This window comes from Channa argus, chromosome 12 (genome assembly GCF_033026475.1).
Source record: "Channa argus isolate prfri chromosome 12, Channa argus male v1.0, whole genome shotgun sequence".
Lineage (NCBI taxonomy): Eukaryota > Metazoa > Chordata > Actinopteri > Anabantiformes > Channidae > Channa > Channa argus.
The window spans coordinates 6266941-6276165 of record NC_090208.1 but is presented as its reverse complement, the minus strand read 5'-3'; the positions used below and the strand labels follow the sequence as shown (position 1 = coordinate 6276165).

At 41.7% G+C, this 9225-nt stretch overlaps 1 protein-coding gene across 1 annotated transcript; it reads right to left on the bottom strand.

The window, feature by feature from the left end:
• Positions 1-4616: 4616 nt before the first annotated feature.
• On the bottom strand, positions 4617-7131 carry LOC137137955 (coxsackievirus and adenovirus receptor-like). Its single transcript, XM_067524799.1, has 3 exons — positions 7014-7131; positions 5731-6093; positions 4617-5245 (listed from the first exon to the last, which is right to left on the bottom strand). The coding sequence occupies exons 1-3, from the start codon at positions 7072-7074 to the stop codon at positions 5073-5075; spliced, it is 597 nt and encodes a 198-aa protein (XP_067380900.1). The 5' UTR covers positions 7075-7131; the 3' UTR covers positions 4617-5072.
• Positions 7132-9225: the final 2094 nt, after the last annotated feature.

Genomic DNA, 9225 nt, shown 5'->3' with positions numbered 1-9225 from the left:
TCACTCAGGCGTATTTTGAGCTGCAGTGATGGAATGGTCCCCACGTCATATTCATCCCGAGAAAAAGCTCCACACTCCTCCCTCAAGAGCTGTTTGACCTGCTGTTGTTGTGCTAAAGAGAGATGACTGAGGGGGACTGGGGGGTCCCAGCTATTTTTATCACCATTCACTGTCATGTCTCCTTGCACTGTCTCCTTAGCCTCCATTTCCTGTTTTTCTTGAGGCTTTTGGTTGACCATTCGTGTTTCGTTCTTTCCCACCGGTTCTGCCGGTGCAGGGTAGATGGATTTAACTACCTGGGTCTGCCCCAGTATGGTTCTTGGAGGGAGATAGATATCGTGAGCAGTGTTATTCGTCACTGGGATAGTAAAGCGGGACCAGGTGCCTCTCTGTAACCGCACCACACTCTCTTCAATGTGCAGCCCCTCCGGGAGCTGTGGGTGTGAGCGGGGTTCAAAAAGGACATCTTGTTGCTCTGGGAGGGGGCCTACACGTACACTGCATTTAAGTCCTTTTGTCTGACCTGGGGGAATAGTCATAATCTCTTTACCTCCTTTGACCATGCCTTCTCCTAGCCTGTCGTCTCCACTCCTCATTAATTTCAGAAAGACTTCGGTCCTTTTGCAGTCAAAAGAGAATGCTGCACTGACAGCCTTGGTAACCCCAAGGGGTGGGTCTATGCCCTTCTCTAACAGATGTTCAATTACATTGTATCCAATAATTGGTTCTTCAGCCACACTATCTTCATTATCTACCAGCATTGGGACTAAGAGTTCTAATTGTGTAGTGTGGTCTGATGGCAGTTTAAATTTAACTTCCACCCACCCGGAGAAGGGGATTGGTGTCTGGTTCACTGCTCTTCCATCCAGTGTTTCTGACCCAAGGATCTCTGCAATACTCTTCACCAGTGTATTTGGGATGTGACGTTGTCTCCATTTCTCATTTATCAGGCAGACTTGTGACCCAGTGTCCCACAACGCTCTTGTCTCAACCCCGTTCAACAGGCAGGTGATCATCAATTTCTTCCCAATCAGGCTGAGCAACCGTGCTCTGCGTCTTGGAGAGAGAAGACTGACACTGATCATGTCATTTCTCTGTGATCCAATGTCTTGTGCTCTAACATCCCTTTTGTTCTCTAAAGCTTGGATACTGTCATCAATCAGCTTGTAAACATCTCCAGATGGCTTACTTTTCTTGTCTGCTGATGGTGTTGGTGTTGCAGTGCTTGCTGACATTTCTACCTGTCCTGTTTTTTTTCCGTGCTCCTCCTCATCCTACACCCACGGGATAAGTGACCGCAATGGTCACACTGTTCTCCTTTTTTGTTGTCCTGACATTTTCTGCAGCTACGTTCGCTGCTTACTCGTTGCTGTACTGGAGGCTTAGGAGACCCCTGGATAACTTTTTTTATTTCTTCCATCTCTTCTTTCAGTTGTTTGATTGTATCCAGCAGTTCAGCTTCCATTTGAGTGGTTGCTGGTGGTGTTTTTTGCATTTTAATTTTGGTGGGCATGGAGGAGAACTGTTCTTCACCACCAACTGCTCTCACTGTTGTCTCAGGGACTGGTGATCTTTCTGCTTTTATTTCTCTCACTTTGAGTTCTTTACTGTTCTTTCTGAATTTCTGCTGCCGTCCCCACTCTAGGCTGGCTGCTTCATTTGTTTTTGCAATCAACACGTCATCAGTGACGGCTGGGTCATCCAGATAGTTTTTTAGCTGATAATTCACACTGTCACTAATTAGCCCCGTCCGCACCGCTCTCAGAAACTTAATCTGAACCAGTTTAGGGCTGTACTGCTCATCTGTACCAGGCTCTCTGGAAGAAGCTAACAGTCTCTCTTTCAGCTCTATTGCCCTAAAGAGGAAGTTTTGTGGGGACTCGTGATTATCCTGGGTGATGTTTATCAGCCGATGGTACAGATCAACAGAGCTATCCTACTTGTAATGTCCCTTTAAGATGGTGCGCAGCTGGTAAAGAGTGAGGTCTGTTTTAATCTCCAGCATATCGCGGAGGTTCAACCCTGGGCTTACAGCTCGGACCACTGCCTCAATAATTTCTGCCTCACTATGGTTTTTCTTTAGTCCCATGTCAATCTGGTGGATGAGGTTAGAATAAGACAGCTTGTCCCTCTGCCCTCTTTCTCCAATCTCTCCATTAATTTTGAACTCCCTCCGAAGAGTTACTTCAGGTGACTGTGTAACTGTGGACAAGGCTGGTTGGTGAGGGGAAGCATGACTTTGTTGCTGATTAGTTATTCTGTTAGTTAGCTTCAACATTTCCTCCTCAAGTTTCTTGGTAGAGGTCTTAAAACTCAGTTGTAGTTCTGCATTTTGTTCTTGTAAGCTGGCCAACATAGCAGCATCTTTGCTTGCCCTAGCCCCTGTCCCCTGTGCTTGGTCACTTCTTTCCTTCACCTCTTTAGCATTTGTTAATAAGTGGACCAAAAACTCACGAGCCACTTCCTCTTCCTCATTTTCAACAGCTATTTCTGCTCCTTCGGTTATTAACCTGATCAGCATGTGCTTTTTGGACTGTTTGTCAGTGGAGATTTTTGCTTGCAAACACACCTCTTGTAGCTGCTCCAACCTAAGAGATACCAGGGTCTCACTCAACTGGTCTTGCAGGTGCTCCAGCGCCATTTCGTTTGTGTTGCCTCTGCAACCTCACACTGTCTTCTCAGTAGCACAGCTGATCCCCGTACGGGCCACCAAATTTTGTAACACACTTGACAAAACACGCAGACAGGATCTTGTGGTTTCTCTCTCTTTACTGCAAAATTAAGGACAAACAGTTCACTGTTGTTAGCATAGTTCTGTCTCGTGTCTCGTCTCAGCGCTATATGTCAGTGTGTCGGCGCTGCCTGTAAACTCCCGACCTGAGCATATTTAACACATACTCGTAACAACTATAATAAATGTTTGGCACCAATAATGAAACAGCACTACTACAACTTCAGTCCTTACACCTGACATCTTTACAGTTACATGCAATGCAATTTAGACGTTTCTCAATCAAATGTACGTACAGGGTCCTAATACTAAAGGCCGAGTTAGCTTAACTGCTACCTTGTCATTGCTAACATCTAACTCGTGCCAACACAACTTTCCCACTTTACTCATAACCCTCTGCTTTATATGAAACATTAATGCTCTATTCCGTATCATGTCAGCTTACCTGCAAAATTACACACAAACAGTTCACTGTTGTTAGCATAGTTCTGTCTCGTGTCTCGTCTCAGCGCTATATGACAGTGTGTCGGCGCTGCCTCCCGACAGAAACGCTCGCTAAAGGGTATCTCCCTCTTGTGGCGAACATCGGTAACAACACTTATCAAGGCCACTATGTTGTCTGTGTGCAGAAGACTGAAGTGCAGATGTCTCAAAATAAGGTAAACTAACAAATCAAATGTGCCAAAAGAACATTGTAGAATATGAACTAAGATACAAAGGGGTTAAATAACAATATGTGTTGGGGCTCTGACCTGTTTTAATTCACTGCCCTCACATGATGGTAATAAACCAACTTCCCGTCAACGTCTTAGTCAGCGTCGAATTCCATACGTTGTCATCACCAATAAGAACCCTTGTATTTACCGGAACTAGTATAGCAGCTGCAGAACGTTATGGGCACTTTATGGGGAAAACAAAAGCACCTGGTGGCTGAACAAACATCAGTTGACACACTTGTGACTGATGATGACATCATTCAGTTATGCAGACAGCACTTGTGACTTGTGTTCGCTGTGGGGATTTATTCACTGACTCACTGGTTTTGTTGTTTGATTTAACACAGTACAACAAAACATCAGCTGAGTTTGTTAAAGATTTGAATACTTCTGGATTAAGACTGTGACTCAACTCGGAAACAACATACAGCGAAACTGTGGCTTTAATTGCTGGGGTTTTTATTACGGTACTTATTCAGCCTTAACTATTAAATGCTATCAAAGTGATTCTTTTAGTGGTTTAGGCGACTTAAACATCGCTTTCATTGAAAAGACATCAGATCTGTGTTGAGTGATGAGGACACTGTAACTTTCCCCACATTAATACATGAAACTAACAGAAATGTCACATTTCCATCATAATGAACCCATGATCTTCTATTGTTTCCAGCTTTGCCAGGAGCTCTTTTATTGACCTCTTCTTCTGTGGCCTATTGGCCCTCGCAATAACATTACCTTCACTAGCTGTTTATCTCCATCAACCAGTGGACTAATCTTTCACAATGAGATGGAACAGCTTTGTACTTTTAGCCATTTCCTATAAATAAAGTTGAGATTTGTGCTGAACAGGCAGGCACACGAGGGCTCCCTCTGAATATAATCCACAATCTATTAATTGGAAAAGTGTATTTTCCCCTGAACGACTGCCAGGGGAAAAAGGATTTACCAAAGAAGTGCAGCTTTGTTTTCCAGGTTGATGAACCTGAACAACCGGAATGTTGTCTCTATGATTAAACATTGGAACTTTGCTAAAACCTTCTCTTTGCACTATTATCTATCATCCAGTCATTTCATCCAAACCCAGGCCATTTAATAAATTTAACTTAAAGTATTGATTGTGTTTCCGATGCATTTTCAACACCTTTAACTGCTTTAATATCATAAGACAAAAAAGTGCAAAAAAATCAATTATTAAACAGACATCAGCAGTTTGAAAAGTTTTTTTGTCCACAAATGAGGTCAAGTTTTATATAAACGTATTGTTTTTATTTAAAGTTGCACATTGTTTACACCATCAGTAGTAAATCAAAATAGTAGTTACATAAATAGAAATGTATTTCAAACACGTTTAAACACATTACTGCACGGAAAACAAACACTGATACAACACAAGAATCTCCAGTCGTAATCTGGGTGGGCAGCAGTGGTTCAGTTGGCAGAGTCGGAGGTTCACACCCTGAACCCCCAACAGTCTATTTCCCAATCCCCAGCCGGCAGGGCCGATTCCATGCCCAGTAGAAATTGGGAAGGGTTGTCTCAGGAAAACTGTGGCAAATCAACATGCGGACAAATAATCTGCTGTGGCGACCCTGAAGCCGAAAGGACCCCAAAAAGTACAAAAGATACTAAGGGTATTTCAGTGTTTCACTACGGTAAGTTGTCTCTGATGAATCTCTTGAAGGGACTGGGGTTTTGTGCTTTCTCATTTTCAAGACACCAACAAGTATCAACCCCGCTGCAACCAGAAGTGCGCAGACTGCTCCGACTGCAACACGGTTGTGGTTCCGGGTTCCGGGCTCTACAAAACAGAAATCACGTTTTTCAGTTAACAGCTCAACAGCAGAACTTTCAGAGGTGTACAGGGGGGACAAAAAGGACTCAGGAAGGGACTGAGAACTACGGTGCATCCGGAAAGTATCCACAGCACTTAACTTTTTCCACATTTTGTTATGTCGGTCTTGTTGTGAATTGGCGCTAAATAAATAAAGTTGAATTGAAATGAATTGAATTTAAATTGTTCCAAAATGGACCATATTCATTATTTTCCTCAAAATTCTACAAACAGAATATCAGTTGCGATTCACGCAAAGAGATATTGTTCAAAACCACCTTATCAGACACGCAAAATGAAGCTGAATGATGAAACACATGATCAATACAAATACGGAAAACCACCTCGAAGAAGAAGAAGCAGAAGAGCAAGAAACATCCGAAACCAAGAGACACTGAGCAGAGTGTTTGTGATGCAGGTAATTAAGCAGTACGTCTCCAGCTCTCGCTCACCTGACTCTTCCACCTCCAGGTTGATGACTCTGATTGGCTCGGCCCTAATGTTCGCTCTCCTCACGCGTCTCGTGGCTCCCTGTGACACTCGACACTCGTAGATGCCACTGTCGCCACTGCTCACGTTCCTTAGAATTAAGGACACGTCCCCACTCTTCATCTGTCTGTCCCTCAGCTCCACACGGCCCGCAAAGGATGGATGCTGGAAGGATGTGTAGGAGCGCTCATCCCGGTACAGGAAGACGTACTGCGGTGACACAAGGTCGGGTCTGGTCCACTCGACAAGTATGATTGGAGAGTCCAGGGGACTGTAACATGGTAGGGTGACGTTTTCACCGAGGGACACGGGGATGAGTTCCGCCTCTAAAATATCAAGAGCAGAAAAGTCAATTATGCATATTTGCCACAAATGTTTTGTTCGATTTCCTTATTAAAGCTCAGTTTGTAGAGAAGTACTGAAGTGGTAACTGTTCCCAAAACTGCACATTACAGACAAAAGGAGCATTAAGCACATTTTTCAATGATACTGCTATTTATATACAAATAATACACAAAACCCTTAAACGAAGTTAAAGTAAACACGTTGTAGGAGCTAAACGTTCATTAAGTATCAAAATACTCACTGTTCATGGCACTAACTTGTTACTGATGGACCTCTGAAGGTCATTTTACTTACTTTACATACATGTGAGTTTGAGCTCAACAAGCTCGTAAAAGTCATAATCTGTGATGATTAATGAGGCAGTTCGGCAAAAATTTGTAAAATTCCCCCATAAATTCACATTTTATTAGCCCATAAACTGGTTTGGTTGCAGTTGTTGTAGTAGTTTACAGGACTGTGCCGAGTACATTTACTAACTAGATGAATTTTCCTTTTTTTAATGAGGACATTTCACTTCATAAGCGTGTCGGCGTTTTTGCGTGACTGCGGTTTCTAGGTAATTTCCATTTGCGTTCAAAGTTCATGACCTCTCTATAAGTGGTAGGTTAAATTAATAGAACTATTATCATTACCAGATTAAATTTTTATAGAAGACAATCGTACAGCATCAGTGTTTCATTACAGTTTTCAGTGTGATTACTTTTTTATTTTTAACAATACATTTAAATATTATACTTCCTACATGTTCAGTGTGAACATTGAGATGTGATTTATATAATTTAAATATTTAGGCTCATAGTAAACATTTATCTTGAGAAATGATAAGTAAAATCCTTAACAAACGTTTTAACATTTTAAAAACATTTGAAAATAGTTTCTTACTTAAACGAGGGAAGCTCACCTTCACCAACAGCAGCAGCAGCCTGGATGAGCAGAATGAAGCAGATCTTCAGCGTCTTCATAGGAGCTTTTTGGTCCCTGCTGTACTTTACACGATGCAAACCGAAACAAAAGTGAAAATACATTCCGCACATAAAGGACGCCCCCCACCCCTGCCCCCCTTCACACCCACTCGGAATTTAACCAATCTGATGGTCTAAGCCGTTTCACTGCTTCCATTATGAGCTGTTTGTTCCTAAAGTGGGTGTTTACCTTCAATCTGTGACGCCCACCTTTTACATTTATTCTTCCATCTGGCAGATGTCTATAAAGACAGATTATGAGAAAATAGGTACAGATATGAGCGTTTTGTGATGATTTCTGTCTTCTTTTGGACATTGTGTGTATTTTTTACATTTTTGTGTCTATTTTCAATGTAACATTTTGTTTACATTTTTAGGTTATGTTTATCTATTTCAGAACATTTTGTGTCTATTGTATCGAAATTGGGTTTATTTCTTGAGTATTTTGTCAACTTTTTTAAATTTTGTATCTCTGCCTGCTCAGTTTGTTTCCATTTAAATATTTTGTGTTCTCATCAACCCATATTTTATTCACAATAGAACATAAATTAACATAAATTTCATAAATGTAACATTTCATGGGAAAATATTAGCTGGGCCAAATCAACATGCGGACAATGATCTGCTGTGGTGACACTGAACTCACGGGATAAACCGAAAGAACAAAAAAAAAAAAGGGGGGGGGGGGGGGGGGGGGGATATTAGCTCATTTTGAATTTGATGGCAGCAACACATCTCAAGAAAGTTGGAAGATGGTGATGCTCACCATTGTGTAGCTTCCCCTCTTCTTTTAACAACTGTCTGTAAACATCTGGGAAGTGAGGAGACCAGTTGCTGAAGTTTAGAAGAGGAATGTTGTCCCATTCTTGTCTGATGCAGGATTCTAACTGTAACTGTCTTGGGCATTTCTTGCAAGGCCTTCCCTAAAAGAGACGTTGTACTTAAAGAGACTCGATGTAATTTACAGCATTGATGGTGTCTTTCCAGACGTGTAAGCTCCTAATCCACAGAACTGGGCGTCCACAGCGGCGTTTATGCATCATGTTCACATTTGGCTTCTTCTTTGCCTGATAACTAACATTTGTGGATCACACGGTGAACCATGTTCACAGACAGTGATTTCTGGAAGTGTTCCTGAGCCCACGCAGTGATGTCCAGTACAGAATCATGCCTGTTTTAATACAGTGCTGCCTGGGGGCTTAAAAATCACATGCATCCAATTTTGACCTTTGGCCTTGTCCCTTGTGCACAGAGGTTCCCCCCTGATTCTCTGAATCATTTGATATTATATACTGTAGATGGTGGAATCTTCACAATGTTACATTGAGGAACATTTTCTGAAATTGTTGTTTTTAGATGCAGTTTGTAGCAGATTGGTGAACCTCTGCCCATCTTTACATTCAATAGGCTCTGCCTCTCTGAAATGCTCCGTTTAGACACAGTCATGTTTCTGACCCGACGCCAGTTAACCTAGTTAGTTGTCTAATGTTCCTTCCTTTGTTTTTTTATTTGCTGCCTTTTGTTGCCTCTATTCCGACTTTTTTGAGATGTGTTGCTGCCAATTAAATTAATTAATTAAAGCAGAGTTTAAAAGCATCTTCGAAGATGTTCTAAAAATAGTTTTAAGACACATTTAAACTTTTTAAACCTTTTCTTTAAAATAAAATTGAACTGCTCACCTATGCTATGAAGGAAACATGGCATTTGTTTGTCCCTTTAAATGTACCCACACGGTGTTTTCCTGAACCATAGTGCACAAGCACACTTTATACTGAAAAGAAAGAAAAAGATACTAAACATCCTCAGCTGACAAATATAACAAAGTCCACAAAGTGCTGCATCAATACTTGGTGGTTGTGTGATTTCTATTCTACTTTAATGTAAACATCTCATGCTGAGGACTGGGAGGGATTTGTAGGTTGGACCTAAGGACAGAGTGGACAGCACAGCAGAAAATAACCGACAGGGAGAAAGACAGACTAACAGGTGGATGGTCAGGAAATAAACACATTTAATTAACTAACTGAGTTAAGGTGAGGGATCAGGTGATGCACTGAGGGAAACCAGCTGAGTGGTTTATCATGTGAATACAATGAGGAAATGGCATTGAGATAACTACTGGAAGTAATCTCTGCTGTTGGGTACCAGAAA

Bases quoted from the DNA above. Each gene is read 5' to 3' on its own strand.
- LOC137137955 (XM_067524799.1), bottom strand. From the start codon at position 7,074: ATGAAGACGCTGAAGATCTGCTTCATTCTGCTCATCCAGGCTGCTGCT. The intron at 6,094-7,013 runs GTGAGCTTCCCT...TTGATATTTTAG, and splicing joins TGCTGCTGCTGTTGGTGAAG to AGGCGGAACTCATCCCCGTG. The intron at 5,246-5,730 runs GTGAGCGAGAGC...TCTGTTTTGTAG, and splicing joins CCTGGAGGTGGAAGAGTCAG to AGCCCGGAACCCGGAACCAC.